Below are 21,538 nucleotides of genomic sequence, written 5' to 3' on the forward strand. Positions count from 1 at the left end.
TGTGTGTGTGTGTGTGTGTGTGTGTGTGTGTGTGTGTGTGTGTGTGTTGGGGAGGGGAAATCTAGAGCTCTAGCAGTTCCATTGAATGTCCTACTGATGGCAGAACCAGTCCATCCAAACCTTACTATAAATAAACTCAAACAATCAGCAGCATCTTCACCTGATTGACTGCAATAGTCAATTGTCCCTTCCACAAACCTCTGAGTCTGCTTCTTGAAGTTCAGCCAGTTACTTCCTCTCCCTCTCACCCTTTCCAAGCTGTGTGTAAGGCCCATGACCCAGGAAAGAGTTTTGTTCAGGTTTTGTCTACAGAATGGCAAACCAGCAAAGGGACACTTCAGTCAAGTAGAACAGGTAGTGAACTGGTTCTCACACTAATAATAATAGTTGATATTTATACAGTATATTAAGGCTTACAAAAGTCCTTTGTATGCATTTTTTCATATGGGTCTCATGATGACCATGTGATGTAGATGCTTTGCCTTTGTACTATGTCCATTTTATAAATGAGAAACATAGAAGCCATGTGTCATAGTGGATAGGGAGCTAGTCTTAGAGTCAGGAAGACCTGAGCTTGAATCTTGCAGAAGAACCCTAGGTAAATCACTTAGTTTCTACACATTTCAACTCCCTAGAACTCTTCAATAAATGATAGATGGCTTGAGATTTGCCTTCATGTGTTGCTGAAATCACAGATATTTGCATACAGATGAAAAAACTGAGGTTCATAAAGGTTAAGGGTCTTACCTACAGTATTAGTATTAGAGTCAGAATTTGAACCCAACTCTTCTGACTCCAAGTGAAACAACATATTCTTCCATGATGTAGTATTGGACTCAATTACAACAGTTTTCATTTGTCTATTAAATTGGTTCAGTCTGAGTAAATTGTATATATAGATACGACTTCAGAATAATTCTACCTGTGTCCCCACCAACTCTGACACAATGTTCTATGTAAAACAAATGTTGAAGGAAACTCTACTTTCAGTTTGCTAAAATTAAATTTGGGTCAGGCTGACGGAGCAGTGCTTCTCTGAAGAGCTGAGGCATCACTAAAGTGTCAGTCTTGGAATCAAGAAAATTTGGGTTCATATCCTCTCTTGGATGCTCACTACTCATGTGATCCAGGACAAATCATTTAACACCTCTCAGCTTCAGCTTCTTCATGTGTAAAACAGAGACGATAATAGGACCTACTTGTGAGGAAAAAGTGAGATAACAACATATGTAAAGTGCTTTGCAAATTTTAAGCTAGGTAAATGCTAGATGTTGTTATTATTATCATTATTACACTTGGGTAAATAATTCTGAAATCAATGAATCAATTTAGAGTTGTAAAGATCTTTAATATTATCAAGTCCTACCAAGATGAAAGAAATTAAATGATTTAGTCAAGGTTGAACAAGTAGCAACTAGATAGACCAGAGTTCATATCCTGGATTTATGAGAAAACATCCACCTCTGCATTTGACCTTGAAGCTGCCTTAGACACAAACTATTTTTATAGTTCATGCACTCTGGCTGCATGTCATTGCACAGTGATAATCTGACAGGTTTGGCAGTAAACGTATTTTTCTTTCCTTCTCATGTTTTCTGGGAAGCATCTGAGTCACATCTTCAGGGAATCAAAATTTCACAGAAAAGCAATTTTTCAGAAGACTATTTAAAGTGTAAAAATGAAAGAACATGTATCTTCCATACTTTTGAAAAATATAAACCCCATATATATTTCAGAAATACCTCTCATACACACAGACTGTGTGGTCATGGGCAATTCATTTAATTTCTCAGAGCCCCAGACAACTCTCTCAAACTATAAACTAGAGAAGAGTTACAGATCAGGACCAGCAGGAAGAGATTCTGAATTAGAAGTTCTCAATGATAATTAAATGAGAGAGACAGAGAGCAAGAGAAAGGGAAAGGCAAAAAGAGACAGAGATAGAGATGAGAAATAAGATGAGAGAGACAGATATGAGAGGTAGATACAAAGATAAAGAAATAGATATAGAGGTAATATAGATATGGATGCAGATAAATGTGGACATCACTGTAACTATAGCTTAGATATAGGAACAAATGTAGATGGAGAGAGGGAGAGAAGGAAAAAAAGAATTTTAGAGATCCTTTTTCTCACAAAGGATTATTATCGTTGAAGAAATTCCTACTGCATGTTTCCATAGGGTTTTCTTTTAATGGAAGCAGAAAAAGCATGAACATAAGGTCGCAGGACTCAGAGCAGGAAAGAAGCTCTGAGTTCATCTGGTCCAGCCCCCTCATTTCCTCAAGGCAAGGAACTTGAGGCCCAAGAAGATGAAATGACCTGAGTCAAGGTCGTAATCTCCAACATTGTAGAGTGGAAGGATTGGGCTTTCTCTGAAGAACTGACAGGTACTAAAAGGGAACCAATACATCCATCGCTATCCAGGACCAGAGTTCTGAGTGGATTAAGTAGGCTATTAACTCACAGAATTGTAGATTCAGAGCATCAACAAGTCAAGAAAACCAAATATGTCTCCCCACTAACTTTCAGACAGCCTGAAATCTCACTATTAGAAGTAAATTCCCTTGTTTCTTCACAGCTTTTGGTCTTTGCAACTTCCATGTTAAAAAATGAAAGCAACCAGGGGAACATCTTAATGACATGCTGCCTAAGCCCTTACCAAATTTATTATTACCATGGACTAAAATCAGCTCTGGGACTTGAGGAAGGATAGGGCCCTGGGGAACTCATAGATCAGAGAAGGTTCCTGAGAAGAAAGATGGTAGATGAATACAGACTAACTTTAGAAATTACAAGGTTTTGTATGCCCCTGACCACGGCCTCATTTGTGAATCATTGATAGAAATTATTGAGGCAAAGATGAGAATGAAAAAGACATGTGTCTGTCAAAGCTGTATAATGCATCAGTTGAAAGATAAGTCACATTTTAAATATATAGAGAGATGAAACAAGAGGTCATCCCAAATATTGTTTATAAGCACTCTTATGAAAATTGTCGTCATAAATTAGAAGGAACTGAACTAAATGACACTAACTCACATGGACAATAGATTACACACTGAGTCACAGGATAGCAGATCTCAGAGAGACCTCAGAGATCACGTAATATTGTCATTTTACAGGTGAGGAAACTGAGTCCCTGAGAAGTTAGGTGATTTGCCTAAGGATGATGCATAGACAGCAAACAATAGAGCTGAGATTGAAAACTCTTGGCTTTTGACTTCAAGTTTAGTGCTCTTTCATTATAAATACTGGGACTGGATGGTCTCAGAATCACTTCCTACTCTCTGGAAGTCAGGAAGAACTTGGTTCCTCTTCTGACATATACTGATTCTGTGATTTGGAGAAACCATTTAACCTCTCTACACCCCAGGTATCTCTCTAACACATTTGCATAGCAAATGCCAATCTACACTGCTAGAAAAACTTCCGTATACCAATGAAAATCACAGGTCCAGTAAAAAAAAATCCTGAGAACAGGAATCGTGACTTATTGAGCTTATATGTGTGTATACACATATATTTTAGATATTTTTATATATACACATACATATACATATATACTTACGATTAAATATATAATTATATATATACTATATATAATATTCTGAACTCAGTAGTTGATTATTAAATGTTTGTTGTATGTAAATTTGTTATAGAGATCTTCAAAAAGCTTTTCCCATTGATGATCATTTTTTCATTCAATCACACCTTTTTTCTTTAAATGTCATCCAGGAAAATGAATATCTCCAACATCAACAACAGCTTCAGTGATACAGCTGATTTCATCCTCCTTGGATTCCCCTGTAGCAAAAACATTCAGATCCTCCTTTTTATACTGTTCTTCTTAATCTACATCCTGACACTTCTAGGAAATGGTTCTATCATCTGTGCTGTGCACTGGGACCAGCGTCTGCATAACCCCATGTACATCCTCTTGGCCAACTTCTCTTTCCTGGAAATCTGGTATGTCACTTCTACTGTCCCTAATATGTTGGTCAACTTTCTCTCTAAGACCAAGACTATCTCTTTCTCTGGGTGCTTCCTCCAGTTCTACTTCTTCTTCTCCTTAGGTACTACAGAATGTTTTTTTCTGGCCGTTATGGCATTTGATCGGTATCTGGCCATCTGTCAACCTCTGCATTATCCTACCATCATGACAGGACATCTCTGCACCTGTCTGGTGGTCAGCTGCTGGGTGTTTGGCTTCCTCTGGTTCCTGGTTCCCATCATCCTCATTTCCCAATTGTCTTTCTGTGGTTCCAAGGTCATTGACCACTTTCTATGTGACCCAGGCCCACTGCTAGCTCTCACCTGCACCAGGGTCCCTTTAATAGAGTTCACCTGCTCTACCTTGAGTTCTTTGCTCCTGTTTGTACCCTTTCTCTACATCATGGGAACATATGCTCTGGTCCTAAGAGCTGTGTTGAGAGTTCCTTCAGCAGCAGGTCGGCGTAAAGCCTTCTCCACCTGTGGGTCCCATTTGGCTGTGGTGTCACTGTTCTATGGCTCTGTGATGGTGATGTATGTAAAACCAACATCAGGTCATGAAGCAGGAGTACAGAAGACTGTGACCCTCTTTTATTCTGTGGTGACCCCATTCTTAAACCCTTTAATCTACAGCCTTAGGAACAAAGAGATGAAAGATGCCCTGAGGAAATTTCTGGGCATATAAGGATTAAAGTCTTAGCAAAAAAAAAAAAGGGGGGTGCAGAATCATATTAATTTTGAATCTCTTCCTGAGTGAAGCATCAAGAATAGCCAGCATATCTCCTGGCTGCACTCCTACCTCGACAACTACATTTCTACACAGATATCTTACTACCTCCTCAAGTTCAACTACCCAAAACTGAACTTATCTTTCCCCCTCAAAAAAACTTCTCCTGGCAAATTCTTTAATTGTATTGATGGTACATCTATTACGATTGATTCCTAACTGGTTTTCTTGACTTGTCACTCCAATTCTCCAATTTTGTGTAATGTCTAATACTCAGGCATAATCAACTTACTCCTCTGTTCAAAAGGATTAGGTGGCTCCTCATTTCCTTCAGGCTAAAATGTAGCCTTGTTTAGGACTAGAGCTGTGTTTTTATTGGTTAATTGGTTAAACATTTTCCACTTTTGACCACTTTTCCTGTTTTTGGTAGTTCCTTGCTATTATATGGCCTGAGGGCACGCACAGTGCAAACTGTACTTACTTTGTGTTCCAAACCAAGGCTGCAGTGAAGTTGCACGATGCAACACAGGCAAGCACTGCCAGAAACACCTCAAATTCATTACACCTTTGATTTTGAATTAATTTTTGGTCGTTGAATGTTCAGAAATCTTTAACTGTTGCCAAATTTTTCACTACCCCAGATGGGGTGGCAACCCAAAATTTAACAAGCACTGGTTTAGAAAATTCCCTCTAAAAAAGAGTTTGGTGTTAAAACTCCTCCACAATCTGGCTCCAGTCTGGTTCCACAATCTCATTGTGTTTGTTCCCACTTCTGTCTGGCTCACCATCACCCATCCCAACTCATGCCTATAACACATTTCCTAGACACATTTTCCCTTTGATATCCTTACATTTCTTTTGGGCTCAGGTGTTTCCTCTGAAGAACCTTACATGATGCCCCTAAAAATAGGAATACTTCCTCAAAGTTCTGATAACATTTTGCCAACATTCTCCTATACCTTTATCACATTATACCATATATTTATTTGTGTACATAACTTATCCTCATTATCATATTTCAAGTTTCTTGAGGACATAGCCTATTGTTTTTCATCCTTCTGCCCCTAGTGCCTAACAATGTTGTGCATATGTATCTAAAGAATTGAATTGAGTTCTCTTACTAAACTTCAACAACCTTGGAGTCTCTGACCTTTCCTGGCTTTGCTCCTATTTGTACCTTCACAACATATAATCTATATGTTTTTTTAGAATGAGCATCAGGGAACTCATTCATAACTTCTGAATTCTTTGGGAAACTTTGAAATGTGTTTCTCATTAACAGAAAGGAACAGAAAAGTAGAGCTAGAGAGATCTTGCCTTATGTTACTCAATCTCTTTGCTACCATAGACAATGTTTAAAATTTCCTCTTCTAAATATTTACAAAAATTACTATATCACTAACTTAATGTTTTTTCATTGTACTCATTGTTGAACAACATGCTGTAATAAAAGCTGATAATGAATACCAGTTAGGGGAATCACCAGCTCCTGGATGTAATTTCTTTTTTGTTTTTTTTTGGCTTTTTGGAGGGTAATTGGGGTTAAGTAACTTGCCCAAGGTCACACAGCTAGGTTTTGTGTGTGTGTGTGTGTGTGTGTTAAGTGTCTGAGGCCAGATCCAAACTCAGATCCTCCTGACTCCAGGCCTGGCGCTCTACTCACTGCGCCACCTAGCCGCCCCCCTGGATGTAATTTCTATTGGACATTTTCTTATTAAATTCTAAAACTTTAAATATGCTGAAGTGGGTATATCAATACATAAAATTCATCCAGAGGATTATGAAGAATAGTGAAAAGAAAACTTAAATTGAAATTCTGAGGGGTAATTCACCAAGTTCAATGAAACCTCTCATATTTTGTTCTCATTTCTTCCAACAGCTTTTGATAATTAATTCAATGGGATATGTTTTCCAACCTATCTCTAACTTGTATATAATTTTAAATATTAAGGTCTTCTTTTTAAAAAGACATACAATATTATCATCACCCAAAAAACAAGAGGATTTGGCAGAAGTTGCAATAGACCTGTGGGAAATTGCACAAGGTCTTTAGCTCACGTTACTTAACAGGTTCAGGTATATCAATAAAGGTCATATCATGCTTGATGCTAACAAAAGTCCTCAGTGATTCAGTGAAAGGTAATAAACAAGTTTCTGTGATCTTGTGTTTTGCTACTATCGAAGATATGAAGGAATGTCAATTGCCAGGAAGGATTGTACAGAGGGATGGGCAGGTATTCAGGATGTCATTGGACATTGGCCTATAATTATGCTATAAGAAAACACCTGATCCCCAGTGTAGATGTCCCATGCCAATCCCTAGAAAATTCATTATACCAAATTTAGTTGAGTTTGAGTGCTCCAAAATCTGTTTGTATGTCTGTCTGGGTGACAGATCCATCATATGCCCAAATTTCTGACTTCATGACATTTGAAGGATAGGTATAAGGATAGAGACTGAAGCTGATTTTCCTGAGCATAGGGAATTCCAGATGATGAAGCTCCTTCTACCAGTGCAGTTTGGTGTTTTCTCTAAACATAGAGTCTTAGAGAATTACTTAGAGAAGTGTAGTCAATTTCAAATATAAATAGATCCTACAGGCTCCGTATTTCCTTAAAGAACCATAAATTAACGTTATCTCTGTTGTACTGTGACTTTATTTTGTAAACATTTCCCAATTACTTTTTAATCTGGTTCCTGTGTATTGGGGAGTGAGTCCCTTGAGGCCTGCCAAGATTTTTAACACCTCTGTTCTAGAGTACTGAGAAATTAAGTGACTTGCCCAGAATCACACAACAAATATATGACAAAGGCAGCACTTTAACCCAGGTTCTTCTGTTTTTGAGAATGGCTCTCTCTTCATACTGTTTCAAAAAGGTAATAATTTCATATTGGCAATAATTTTCACATAGATAATAATACTATCAGACAGTGTGCATCTGACATGCTTCAGTCTTTTATGATGATAATACATATTACCCACTTGCTCTGATATAACAGTAGTACAGTGGATAAAGCTCTGCGCCCATAATCAGGAAGACCTGAGTTCAAATTCTGTCTCAAAAACTTACTAGACTTTGTAGTTCTGGGAAAGTCATTCAACCTCTACCTGCCTCAGATTCCTTATCTGTAAAATAGAGACAATAATAGCATCTACTCCATTGGGTTGTTGTGAAGATAAAATGATATAACATATGTAGAGTGTTTTGTCAACCTTAAAGCTACTATTATTATTACAGAATAGAATTGTCATGGGACATGTCTACCACTCTATATCCTCACTGTCACATATTGAAGCTGTGAACTAAGATAACTTAAAAGTTATAGATTATAGCAATTTTTTTCAGTTTCCCCTATGCCTCACATCCCCAGCAGCTAGGTGAGCATAACTTACCAGTTTCCAGAAAGTCACCATCCTTTACAATGGCTTTGCCATCAAGATGATAACAGAAATACTTCTAGCAAAATTGGTGCATTCCTCAGACAGAACTTCAGTAGTGTGGCAATAGTGCATCAGTTTTGCTATCTATTCATGATGGTCATAATAGGCTGTACCATATTACGAAGGGTGAATTGCAATGTAATGTTTCCCTTCTTGCCTGTCTCTTTCCCACTGTTTTTCCCACGGGCTATTGGGCTAAGATGAAACAATTTACTTTCTCTATCTTTTTTTATTTGAGGAAATAGTGTTCTGGAGAGATCTGCCTGAGCTAGAGATAGAGTTGTAGTGAAGTTAGCTAGAACCACCTTAAAAGAACTGAATATGGGGTGGCCAGGTGGCTCAGTGAGTAAGAGCACCAGCCCCAGAGGATGACCTGGGATCAAATCCGCGCTCAGATACTTAGCACCACACCCAGAAATAACTGGCCGTGTAACCTTGAGCAAGTTACTTAACCCTGATTGCTTTAAAAAAAAAATTTTAAATTAAAAAAAAAAGAACTGAATATTCAGCTTTCAGGGCGATCTTTTACACGTTAGAAACCAGTAAACATTACAGATCAGGGATCAATTAATTATTATTTTATTGGTTGTTTAGACTTAGGAGTGATGGAGAAAATGTTAGGAATGCAAATTAAAATAGAAAGTATGTAATTGATACTTTTTCCAAAGACTTGGTGCCTAAACATTTATTATCACATTCCTGGAGAAAGTATGATAAATCTTAAAAACTAAAGTGGGTTTCCTACCATAATTTAGGTGGAAGTTCAATGCCATTTAATTCAAAGATGAATTCAGAAGAGATTAACAAAGGAGCTTTAAGAAGAGGTAAAGTGATAGTACTTCTCTTGCCCTAGGCCCCTAGAATTTCTGGTGCAACCTTTGGCTGGAGAAAAGAGAGATTTATAGGTATTGTCTGAAAAGCTCAACTGAGACACCTGGTTGAGAAGACTGTTAAAATTTTATAGCTATTGGCTAAAGAAGGCTTACTAAGAAAACCATTGGTGGAGAATGCTGACTAGAGATAGAGCTGCAGCCTTCCCTGTCAGAGAGAGGCTAATTCCAGCAGCTAAAGTGGATGGAGGACAGAGGTGCAGGCAGATTTGAAAACCATAGAAGAGGCACAGAAGGCAACTTGAAGAGCAAGCTTAAAGACTCTATACTAAATGAATTTAAGCTTCTCTGCAAGGGAAGAGTTTATTGATTGTAACACCTCCCTACAACCAATGGTGGCTAAAAGAGCTTGTTAAAGAGCCACAAATACAATATTCCTAGCAGATACTCTTTCAGGGCAATAGGTGTTCCAGAAAATACCTAGAGTGACTACCAGCCTGAATGGAGAACCTCAGGCAAGGAACAATGGAGAGTGGCACGTGGCAGGAAGCAATGAAGAGCAGGGCATGGTGTATTGCTGTAGTAAGCAATGTGTGATAAAAAGCTGGTCCAATAAAGAAAGAATAATGATATTAGTAGAAGAAATCCTCGGATTTACAGAGTTAAAGGTATGAGCTGTCCCTCCATATATGTGTTTAGGTCTTGTATGTTTGTGTACATGCATGCACATCTCTCACAAGCAGATGCCCATGGCTTCTCTACACATGGATAACCCCTCTTTCCACCAAATTAATGTGTGTTTGTGGCAGCATAAGCCAAATCTTATGAGGAAAATTTTTGCAGTTACTTTGCTTATATTATTATTTAACAGAAGCAACTTTATCATAAGCCATCTGTCTAAGGGTAAAACGTAAAGTCCTTAATGAAGAGATCACCCTTCTACTTCCCAAAGCTAATATCTCTTGATATACCCTTGATCCTATAGTATCTGGTTTTATCCAGTAGACTGTTCCCACTATCATCTCCAATCTCTCTCTAATCTTCAATCTCTCCTAATCTACTTGTTCTTTCATGCTTACACACATGCCCATGACATCCTTAAAAAAAAATCTCCCCAAGCACCATCTCCATTAGCTATCACCCTATATCTCCACTTTTTTAAGTAACCTCCTTGAAAAAGACATCTACACTCAAATGCCTCCACTTTCCCTTCTATTACTTTCTCCTAAATCTTTTGCCTTCTGGCTGTTTCAGTCATAATTCAACTGAAACTGTCCATTACAAAATTACCAATGATCTCTTAATTACAAAAAACTAATGGTCTTTTTCAGTCTCATCTTTCTTGACCTTTCTGTATTTGTATGACAATGTTTTCTCTAGGTTTTCCTCCTACCCATCTCATTGATGCTTATCTGTCTCCTTTACTGGTTCTTCATCCCTTACTAGTTGAGCCTATATTCCAAGAAGGTATCCTGGGTCCTATTCTCTATCCTCTCTTCCTTGGTGATCTAACCAGATCCCATGGGAGAAATTATCATCTCTATGAAGATGATGCCTATTATCTATATATAATGGAGAACACTGACCAACAAGCCCAGTTCTTATAAGTACATATAACATGCCCTGCCATTGCAATACCCCACATAAACTTCAAGTATAGGTATTTGAGTGTAGATAGCTTTTTCAAGTAGATTGTTTTTTTAAAAAAAAAAAGTTGATGTATAAGATAATAGCTGGTGGAGATGGCAAGTGAAGTTTTTTAAAGTGACATGGGCACCAAACCCCTGGATGACAACCTACCAGAAAAACTCCCTAGAGATGCCTAGTTAATTTTTTACTGAGGAGCTTTTTTTGTGGAAGATTGCCCATGAAGATTCAACTGCAGCTCACAATTCCTATTTCTTCAGAGATCAGGTAAGGTTTAGGTTTCAGTTTTCTATTAAGTTTGTCCCAAGGATCATGGTGGTTTAGATTTTGATTGTTACCTCAGGCAGTGGGGTGCTTTAGTTTGGTTTAAATTTTCCCCAGAAAATGGAATTGTTCAGGATTAAGATTAAGTTTTAGTTTTCTTTTTAAGTTTTCCCCTAAGAGTGGTGAAGGTATGGATTCCAGTAGTCCCCTTTTGAATAGACTTCTCCTAGCCTGGGACCACAGGAATGCTCTTGATATTTATGGGAATAACTAAATAGCATGCTGTTGAATTATGTAACATTTGGCATAAATCTGCAAGGGACACAAATGGTGGTTTGTCCCCCCCCCAAAAAAAAATCAGCTTTTTTAATATTGCAAATTTTTTTAAAATTAAAGCTAGCATGTATGTGTTTGTCTTATCGTTTTGTCTATTTTTTGTTTCTTTATAAAAAGTAGGAAAATCTTTGTTTTGTACCATATTTAGTGTTCCTGATAGATTCTGTTACCTCAAAAAGATTTCTGAGAGCAAAAAGCAACCAGTCAGAAAAACTGCTAAAAAAAACTGTAGCCAAGGGGTGGCCAGGTAGCACAGAGAGTAAGAGCACCGGCCCCAGTGTTGGGATGACCTGGGGATCAAATCTGGGCTCAGATACTTAGCACCACAACCAGGAATAACTGGCCTTGTAACCCTAAGCAAGTTACTTAATCCCGATTGCTTTAAAAAAACTGTAGCCAAAAAGCTTAGTATACTGGGAAAGATTAATGAAGTTGCATACCTGAAGCAGTTGTCCCATCAAGCAGTACTTACTCCCACTTTAGGCCTTGAGTGGGGGATGGTTTTTAAAAAATTACTCACCAAGTATAATTCAATAATCTCCAAGTACTACTCCACCCCTGGACATTATAATTCATTTAGTCAACCACAAAGCCCCTCTTCTCAAATGGAAATTAGTTTCCAATCATAAGTAAAGTACATTCATTTGTTCAATCACAGAGCACAAAAAGGTCAAAAGTTCCCCACCCTTGGATCACAATTGAATCTACCCTAGAGTTACAACAAGCTTAAGCACAGCATTTAATACCCAAATGGAGGTCTTTTCCTCATCTTGACAGAGGCAAGTTCTCAGCAATCTTTGTTCCTGGGGAGACAAGGCTTAACAAGGCCACAAGATACATTGCCAGTGTCTTCATTAATTCATTCTCTGTCTGCAGAACAGTCCTAGGACCCCTGAAAACATTAGCAAAACCCTCTTCCAGGATTTCTGTAAACATACAACAAGAAAATCCTTCTTCAGGGCTTCTGAACCAACAGCAAGGTTCCAAGCCCTCTGCAACAACAGCACTGTCCTTCACCATTGGACAAAATTCACTCTCTGTCTACAAAACAATCTCAGGAGCTCTGAACCAACAGCAAGGTTCTAGAACCTCTGCAACAACAGGACTGTCTTTCACCAGTGGACAAATCTGGCAAAACAACATCAAAACAGACAGACAAGGTACCAGCATAATAGCCATGTCTCCTCAGTCCTTGGCAGCTCTGGATGGCAGCTCTCAAAAGTTCTGGACAATTCAAACTGGCCCTCAGCAATCCTCTCAGTCTCTCTCTGCCTCCAAGATGCTGCTTCCAAAAAGTTCTTCTGCCTCTCTCTTTGCTTTTGTCTCTCTAAATTTATGTCACCAGCTCCTCCCAGTTCAGCCCTCTCTTTTCACATCAACAAGTCCATCCCACAAGTGGGATTCACAAGCTCTGGGTTTTAACATAATCAATCCAAAAAACAAGCCAATACAGGGGGAATCTTTAAATTCCATTCCTATTACAGGAACTCAAAGCTTTAAAAAATGAATGTTAAAAATTGTTTTTGTCAGATACTTGACACAGTTAATAGCCATGTGACTTTGGGCAAGTCACTTAACCCCAATTGCCCTCCAAAAAGCAAAAGAAAAATTGTTTTTAAATGCAACTGGGAAATAAGATGTACAGGCAATGGGTTATAGAAATCAATCTTGCCCTACAGGAAAATATAAGGGAGGGGATGGAGCAGGGGGGGGCAATAAAAGGGAGAGTAGACTGGGGGAAGGGGTAGCTGGGGTAGACACTGTCCTGGTGTGGGAGGAGGGGAAAGATTGGGGGGGAAATTTGAAATTCAAAATCTTGTGGAAGTAAATGTTGAACACTGAAAATAAATAAATTATATAATAAGAAAAAGAATTCTTGACTCCCTTCTATTTCTTCAATATTTTATTTTTCCTCAATTATATGTAAAATATTTTTAACATTCAGGTTTTTTTCCATTTGAGTTCCAATCTCTTCCTCCTTCTCAACTCTTCCCACTTCGTTGAGAAGGCAAGCAATTCAAAGAACATGAAGTTAATATGGAATGAACTGTTCTTAATGAAACCATGCTGGCCCTTTGAAATCACCAGTCTAGAATGTTCTATCCTTAGGCTTACTCAGTCAAGAACTTCCCTGGACCTTAAAGGTGAAATTGAGCAGTTCCCCAGTCACACTGGAAAAAGATTAGATTCTCATGGGAAGAAAACTGAACAGAGCACATGAAAACTCCTTAGGCCACGCTGGCCATCATTATTATGTCTGTTAATGAACAGGACTCAGATACATAACCCATATGGCACCTCCAATGCTAATTACACTCCCCTCTGTCTAGGTGGGAAAAGGAAGAATATAGCTTAGTATTCATACCATTTGGCAAACATCAAGGACCCTGGACCCTATTCTCTTTTGTCTTTACACTCTCACTTGCTGATGTCATCTCCCACCATAAATTTCAGTCATTTTTGTGATAAATGATGCCAAAAATCTATGTAGCCCAATGTTAAGTTCTCTCCTGAGTTCATTAATTGGTTAACAGACATTTCAAACTGACTGTCCTATAGACATCGCAAATTCAAAATGTTTAATATAGTAGTCACCATATTCTCACCCTCCTTTTGAACTTCTGGAGCGTACCACCATCCTTCCAATTACCCTTATGCACAACCTTGATGACATCACTTACTACACACACATAAACACACAGAGTCACTCTTGTCAATTCTTGTTATTTCCATTTCCGTATTTATTAAATATGCTCCCTTCTCTCCACTCACACCATAGTTCAGGACTTGAGTATCCTGTCTGGTCTTCTTGCCTCTCTCCCTTCTCCAATCTGTCCTCCATACAGATACCAGAGAGTTTCTCCTGTATCTGTCCATTTTGCCTCCCTATTCTGTAAACTCCAGGAATTCCCTAACTCCTATAGAATCAAATAGAAACTTTTCTGTTGGACATTTAAAGGCCATCACAACATAGGCCCTTCTTACTTTTACATTCTATTTGCATATCATTACCCTCCATGCTCTCTGTGATTCATCCATCCTGGCCTACATTGTGTCCCTCACACACAGTATTCCATTTTCTGTCTCCAGATCTTTGCATAGGGTGTCTCACATGACTGCAATGCTCTACCCTCTCACAAACGCCTCCTGGAAGCCCTGGTTTTCTTCAAGACTCAGGTCAAGCATCATCTACTGGTGGAGACCTTTCCTGATCCCTTCCACCCCCAGATGTTAATACCTTCCCTACCAAGGTTACCTTGCATTAGATTTGCATAATCTCATATATGCCTATTTGTGTCATGTTATCTTCCCCATTTTACTATATGCTCCTTGAAGGGAGGGACTATTTCAATTTTTTTAATCCCCAGTACTTAGCACATTGCTTGACATATGCTAGGTGTTTAATATTAATATTAGTTATTAATTAATTAAGATTAATATTTGTTGAAATCCTAATTAATAACTACCATAAAAAATCTTCCCTTGTTCTAACAGCCTTGGATGCATTTATTCTTGGGTATTGAGGTACTTCTTGAGAGATTAATTCTCATATTTAGGATAGTGGAAAAAACACTGGTTCTGGAGTCGATGACCTAGGTTCAAATCCTGAGGCTTTTGAGGTTTATAATCTGTGTAATCTCAGACCCGTTGCTTAAACTCTCTAGGTTTCCATTTCCTCATCTATAAAACAACTGTGTTGAATTAAATGACTTCTAAGGTCCATTACAGCTAGAGAGGCATGATTTTATGTCTCTGAGATGTTGGGAAAGAAGGATTGGGATTATTTCCTCCATTTTAAAAATTGACAAATAGAAAAAAAAAGCATTTGCCTTAGGTCTTGGCATGAGTCATGGGGAGAAAGGTCTACGACTCAGGTATTCTGAATCCCAGTCCAGATTTCTGTCCACAACATGCTGCCTGACAAGACCATTATTTTCCTGATACTCACCTCAAACCTACACTCCAAGCAAAAATACCAAAGCCCTGAGGGACTACTCTAGACTGACAGGATCAGTTTCAGTTTTTCCTCTGTCCCCTAAAAGATCTGAAAAGAAAAGCATAAGAAACACAAATAGAAGTGTCTTATGCATAAGATAGATATTTTATAAGAATCATTGCTGAAACTGAGTCCTCAGAAGGGGCAGGCTCTTAAGAGGAGGGAAAAATATAGGCAAAAAATTGCCCCCAGACACTATTTTCCTTCTGCAGATAACTAATTGGTCCCTGAGAGAGTAGGGATTAGGGATTTACTCCAGAGTAGGTTTCACTTATAATCCCTCCTTTTCCTCTAAAACACTGAGAATTGCACCAACCCCACATTCACATCCTTTTCCTTATGCTGATTGTTGGATAAGATACACTTTTCCTATTAGAAAAAAAAACATAGACTAATAGAATCTCAAATTTGTAATGGACATCAGAGCTCATTTAGTCCAAAATTCCTCCATGAAACATGAATCCTCTCAAACCATTCCCACAAGAGCTCATCCAGTCATTGCTTGAAGATCTCCAGGAAGGAAATCTGAAGCACTCATGAAAAAAGAAGAACGGGGATCTAGACTTTGGGCCCCTTTGTCCTGCTCCTGGAAAGAAGGTGATGTAGCACTTATGGAAAATATAATTAAGTAAATACAAAGGCTACCAGGCTCTTTCTGAAGCTCCTTTAATATTTAAGTAGCATTTCAAAATTTCCAAAGTGCCATACATACATTATTTCATTTGGCTCTCACAATAACCTTGTGAGGTAATTATTATCTTTGTGTTACACATAAGGAAACTGAGGTTCAGTCAAACTAAGTGAATTGTTCATGTATACAAGCTACTAAGTCTCTAAGGCAAGATCTGAACTCATCTTCCAGACTTCAAATCCAACACTATCTACTGCTATGTCCTCATCTCCAGTCATGCTTTCTAAAATCCCACCATTAAAAAATGTGGGGTCTTTAAAACAATCCTGTCAAAATAAAAGAAAATTGGGGAATGGTAATACCTTAAAGTAGTATCTTAAAGGCATAAACCCATATCAACTGACACCTTACAGTTCAATTTATATAATAAACTGAGAACAAGTACTTTGGGAATATAACATCTGATAGAAGCCTAGGGAAAACTGCAACCAGAAGAGGGGCTTTGAAAAGAGAGAGGGAGCTGTTCATCACAGAATAACTTCTCCCATTCCCAAATTCTATCTAGTGTCAGTTCTCACAAATAATTGCCCAAATTAATTCATAGACTTGACTAATGGCCTCAGCAAATTGCCCAATATAAAGCCAGTCAATCAATAAGGGCTACAGAAAGGACTCCAGCTACAGTGACTACTATCTGAGCCTGTTCATTTAAATGGAAATCTGTCAATAGTTGCATTGCTACATCATGTATATATCTTCAGAGATAATATGGCATTGACTTAATCTTCAAGCCAAGATTTCTCTGACAGGCAGTATCATACATGGGGAAGAATTCAAGGGGACTTTGATTCAAATCCCACCTGTTGTGTTTATCACTCACGGGACTTTGGGCAAGTCACCTTCTCAAAATCAGTCTCTTCATCTGTAAGATAATGGTGTTTGGATGAGATGGTCTCTAAGATCGCTTCCAACTTGAGATCAATGATCAGGCAATGATAATAATCTGGTGGCTATGCAAAGAATGAGATGACTAGTCCAGTCAAGAAGTGATATGGACCTGAACTGGAATAGGACATATGAGTAAAGAGAAGAGGATAGATTCAAGAGATTCTGGAAAGGTACAATTGACAAGACTTGGCAGCTGACTCTATATGATCAGGGAGAGACAAGGAAGAGTCAATGACGACCTTGAGACTATAGAACTGGGTTACTGGAAAGACGTCAGTGCCCTCAACTGAAGATGAAAAGTTCAGAGCAAGAAAGATTTAGGGGAAAAGGTAAAGATTCCCATTGTAGATATATGACAGTAATATGCCTGAGGTATATCCAGGTGTAGATGTCCAGTAGGCATCTTGGAAGTTCAGAAGAATGACAAGAATGCATAGGCTTGGGAATTACCTGCATAGAGCAAATAATTAAGCCCACAAGAGCTTATGAGATCACCAAGAAAGAGCTTAGAGAAAAAAGACAGCATGGTCCAGGAGAGATCCCTAAGGAACACTCCTCGTTGATGGTTGGGAGATGGAGCAACCAACAAAGGAGACTGAGACAAAATGTGAGGCAGGTAGGAGAAACAAGGGAGCAGTGTCACAGAAATAAGGAAGAAATTATTTAGGAGGAGGGATGGTCTAGAGTGTCAAAAGCAACAAAGACATGAACAAGAATGAATACTGAGAAAGTTACTGGGACTTAGCAGTTAGGAAATTAGTGGTAACCTAAGAGAAAATTATTTTGGTAGAGTGATAGGATCAGAGCCCAGATTTCAAGAGGTTGAGAAGTGATTAGAAGGTGAGGAAATGGAATCAGTGAGTGTAGATTACTCTAGAAGTTCAGCTAGCAAATGGAGAGGAAATAAAGAATGTCTTGGGATAGAAGGATAAAGATGTTTTTTTGTTTGTTTTTTTAAGCAATTGGGATTCAGTAACTTGCTCAAGGTTACAAGGCCAGTTATTTCTGGGTGTGGTGCTAGAGCCCGGATTCAATCCCAGGTCATCCTGACTCTGGGACTGGTGCTCTTACTCACTGAGCCACCTGATTCCCCCTAAGCGATTGGGGTTAAGTAACTTGCTCAAGGTTACACAGCCAGGTGTTTCTGGGTTGGTGCTAAGTGTCTGAGCCCGGATTTGATCCCAGGTCATCCCGACTCTGGGGCCAGTGCTTTTACTCACTATGCTACCTGGCCGCCCCGATAAAGATGTTTTTAAGGAGATACTGAGTTGCATATGCAGACATAAGGAAAGGAGACAATGGATAAAGAGTGACTGAAGATGAGAAAAAAAGAGGAAATAATCAAGTCAGCAAGTTCCAGGAGAAGAAAAGAAGGAATTGGATTAAAGTCTCAAGTACAATTGTTGACCTTGTCAAGAAAAGGGGTACCTCATCACCAGAGATCAGAGCAAAAGGAGGAGAACATGGTACATGATGTAGAGGGGTTTTGAGTTGTGGAGCAGGAAAGAAGAGGAAGTTAATATATGAGCTCATTTTTTTTTTCAGTAAATTATCAATGAACGCTATTCAGGGTGTCCTAAAAAAAAATTTAGTTCTTAGCTTTAATAGTCTTAATAATTTAAAACTTCACTAAGACTTTTGGTACACCTTTGGTACACCCTATATAATTAATATAAAGAAACAGAAAGATTAGCAAGGTTGGTATAAGGATAAATTGCTGCATTTTAACATATAAGTGAAATAAGAGATTCCTAGGTTATGGTAACTTTAGCTTTGAGCCTCCTATTCTTATCCTTTAAACACCAAATCAAATGCCAGTTATTTCACAACTCCTTTTTATTTAACAACTTGACACATAATGACAAATACCTTCCTACCTTGGGATTTATAGCTCTCTGACATGGTCATCATGTATTATTTTGTATTATAGATAGCCTGTATTGGCAGGGTGAATTGATAGAAAATGTAGGGCTTTTTTTCTCATTTTGAAGGACTTCCCATCTTGAGAAACTGTGAAGAATCATGGGAGATGGGAGCCATGGACTTGGGTCCAGAGAAGTCCAGGTAGTTTGGGGCTAGATGAGTCTCTTATCTCTCATTATTCTTCTATCTCTACTTCAAGCTCAGAAGAACCATTCTTATCCAGAGTTCCTTGCCATTACAAGACTACATTAATGTTTATTGATATATAATTCCTTTGCTATACTATAAGCCCTTGTGAGCAGGGACCTTAATATAATGAAGGTTTATATTTCTCCAGTATTCTATACCCAATATTGATTAAAAATGTTTGCTGAATTTTTATTTATTTTTGAGATCTTCAAAGAGTGTAAAAATGGTCCGTTTTCAATCAGTAATCTCTGGTTGTTTGATAGCTTACAGGCAAATGAAAATTCCCAGCATCAAGCACAGCTCCAACACCAGCATCAAGCACAGCTCCAACAGTACTGCTGGCTTCGTCCTCCTTGGATTCCCCTGCAGCGCGGACATTCAGATCTTCCTCTTCATACTTTTCTTGGTCATCTATATTCTGACCCTTCTAGGAAACGGTTCTATCATCTGTGTTGTGTATAGGAACAAACAACTTCATACCCCTATGTACATCCTCTTGGCCAACTTCTCATTTTTAGAGATCTGGTATGTTACCTCTACTGTGCCCAACATGCTGGCCAACTTTCTCTCTAATGCCAAAACAATCTCATTCTCTGGATGCTTTCTCCAGTTCTACTTCTTCTTCTCCTTAGGTGGTACAGAATGTTTTTTTCTGGCCATTATGGCATTTGATCGATATCTGGCCATCTGCCGACCTCTGCATTATCCCACCATCATGACAGGACGTCTCTGCATCAACCTGGTGGTCAGCTGCTGGGTGTCTGGATTTCTCTGGTTCCTAGCTCCCATCATTCTCATCTCCCAACTGTCCTTCTGTGGTTCCAAAGTCATAGACCACTTTCTTTGTGACCCAGGCCCACTGCTAGCTCTCACTTGTAACAGAGTCCCTTTGGTAGAATTCACCTGCTCCATTGTGAATTCTTTGCCACTCTTTATTCCTTTCCTCTACATCATGGGAACCTATGCCATGGTTCTGAGAGCTGTGTTGAGGGTTCCTTCAGCAGCAGGTCAGCGTAAAGCCTTCTCCACCTGTGGATCCCATTTGGCTGTGGTGTCACTGTTCTATGGCTCTGTGATGGTGATGTATGTGAAACCAACATCAGGTCATGAAGCAGGAGCACAGAAGATTGTGACCCTCTTTTATTCTGTGGTAACTCCATTCTTAAACCCTTTGATCTACAGCCTTAGGAACAAAGATATGAAGGATGCCCTAAGGAAAATACTGAACACCCAGACATTATAGTCTTTACAAAAGATACCCTTGGGGCCCAAGATAGATGGTACAATATCTATCTTAGGCTAAAAAAATCTAGAATGAAAAAGATCAACATATAAGAAATATGTTCAATCTTTCATTTCCAGTGGTTTTTTGGACATCTCTACCATGATATGCCATTTGCATTTCAAATAGAGCATGGCCAAATTTGAACCCATCATCTTTCCATAAAAATTTATCCCTCTTTTCAATTGCCATGTTTTTACTGATTACTTAATGGGAGAATGATCATTTGTCCAATAATGAAGTTAAAAATACTGGAATCATGTATTATACATTCCTCTCCCTCAGCCTTCACATCCAATCTGTTCTCAAACCCCATCAGCTCTACATTGGCAGTATCACTCCCATTGGTTCCTTGATTTCCATTCATCCTGATATTATCCTCATTACCTCAACTATAATATTGTAACAAGCTACTAATTCATATTCCTGAATCCTGTCTTCTCTTTCTCCAATCCACTCTATCTACTTGTCAAAGTAATTTTCCAAATAAACAGAGAATCATGTCATTTGCTCCCCTACTCAAAATGTTTCAGGGGCACTGGATGACTTATCAGATAAAATTAATATTTTCAACTGAGACTTTATGGTCCTTAACAGTTTAACTCCAACTTCCCTTTCCAGATTTTTTAAATTTATTTTTCTACATGCTATATTCCAGTGAAAGACCAATAGCTCTTTCCCCATCTCATCTTGCCAAGTTCAGATATAATCCTTTATGCCTAGAACATACTTTCTCTACATCTACACTTTTGTAACCCTTCTCTTCCTTAAAAGTCAAAATCAAAAAAAAAGACTCTTCCATGGAGTTTTTCTTAATCTTTCCAACTTTAAGCAGCATCTTCCACTTCAATTTCTTCTAGGACTTTACATAGACCTCTTTTTAATTTTGTTTTTTGTTTTTATATTACATTTATGGATTACTCCCACATTGTGAGAAGTCTCACAATTTAGAAAAACAATTTAAGTAAAATTAATAATAAACTGACCTCATCTGAAAGTGCTTGTAACATTTCACATCTGTAGCACCTCCCCATTCCACCACCTCTCAATTCTTTCAAAATTAACAAAAAGTTATTTTATCTCCATTCCACTTCATTGGGAGGGGGGGCCAGGGGGGGAAGAAAAACAAAGATCTTGTAACAAATATATATAGTCAAGGGGGAAAAAGTCCCTTGGTGGATCTCTACATGTGTATATATGTGTGCCTGTGTTTATAATTCTGCACCCTAAATCTATCACCTTGCTGTAATGGACAGCACATTTCATCACTGGTCCTCTGGAATCGTGAATGCTTCTTGTATCAATTATAGTTCTGACAGTTTTCAAAA

The 21,538-nt window shown here is 38.4% G+C and overlaps 2 protein-coding genes across 2 annotated transcripts; both read left to right on the plus strand.

Annotated features, from left to right (window-relative positions):
- Window positions 1-3,742: 3,742 nt before the first annotated feature.
- Window positions 3,743-4,678, plus strand: LOC138168444 (olfactory receptor 11G2-like). The gene has a single exon (XM_069097468.1). It carries the CDS (start codon window positions 3,743-3,745, stop codon window positions 4,676-4,678), a length of 936 nt encoding a protein of 311 aa, XP_068953569.1.
- A 14,376-nt stretch (window positions 4,679-19,054) lies between these two features.
- LOC138168445 (olfactory receptor 11G2-like) lies at window positions 19,055-20,171 on the plus strand. The gene is made up of 2 exons (XM_069097469.1): window positions 19,055-19,075; window positions 19,248-20,171. The coding sequence occupies exons 1-2, from the start codon at window positions 19,055-19,057 to the stop codon at window positions 20,169-20,171; spliced, it is 945 nt and encodes a 314-aa protein (XP_068953570.1).
- Window positions 20,172-21,538: the final 1,367 nt, after the last annotated feature.

The sequence above is a fragment of the Petaurus breviceps genome, unplaced genomic scaffold (assembly GCF_028583685.1).
Source record: "Petaurus breviceps papuanus isolate PSGF00001 unplaced genomic scaffold, PetGlider_PUasm1.0 37, whole genome shotgun sequence".
Taxonomy (NCBI): Eukaryota; Metazoa; Chordata; class Mammalia; order Diprotodontia; family Petauridae; genus Petaurus; species Petaurus breviceps.

What these genes read in the sequence shown, in the direction of transcription:
- LOC138168444 (XM_069097468.1), top strand. Translation starts at nt 3,743, where the DNA reads ATGAATATCTCCAACATCAACAACAGCTTCAGTGATACAGCTGATTTC.
- LOC138168445 (XM_069097469.1), top strand. Translation starts at nt 19,055, where the DNA reads ATGAAGGTTTATATTTCTCCA. An exon ending in TGAAGGTTTATATTTCTCCA is followed by an intron (nt 19,076 to 19,247) that starts GTATTCTATACC and finishes ACCAGCATCAAG; the next exon opens with CACAGCTCCAACAGTACTGC.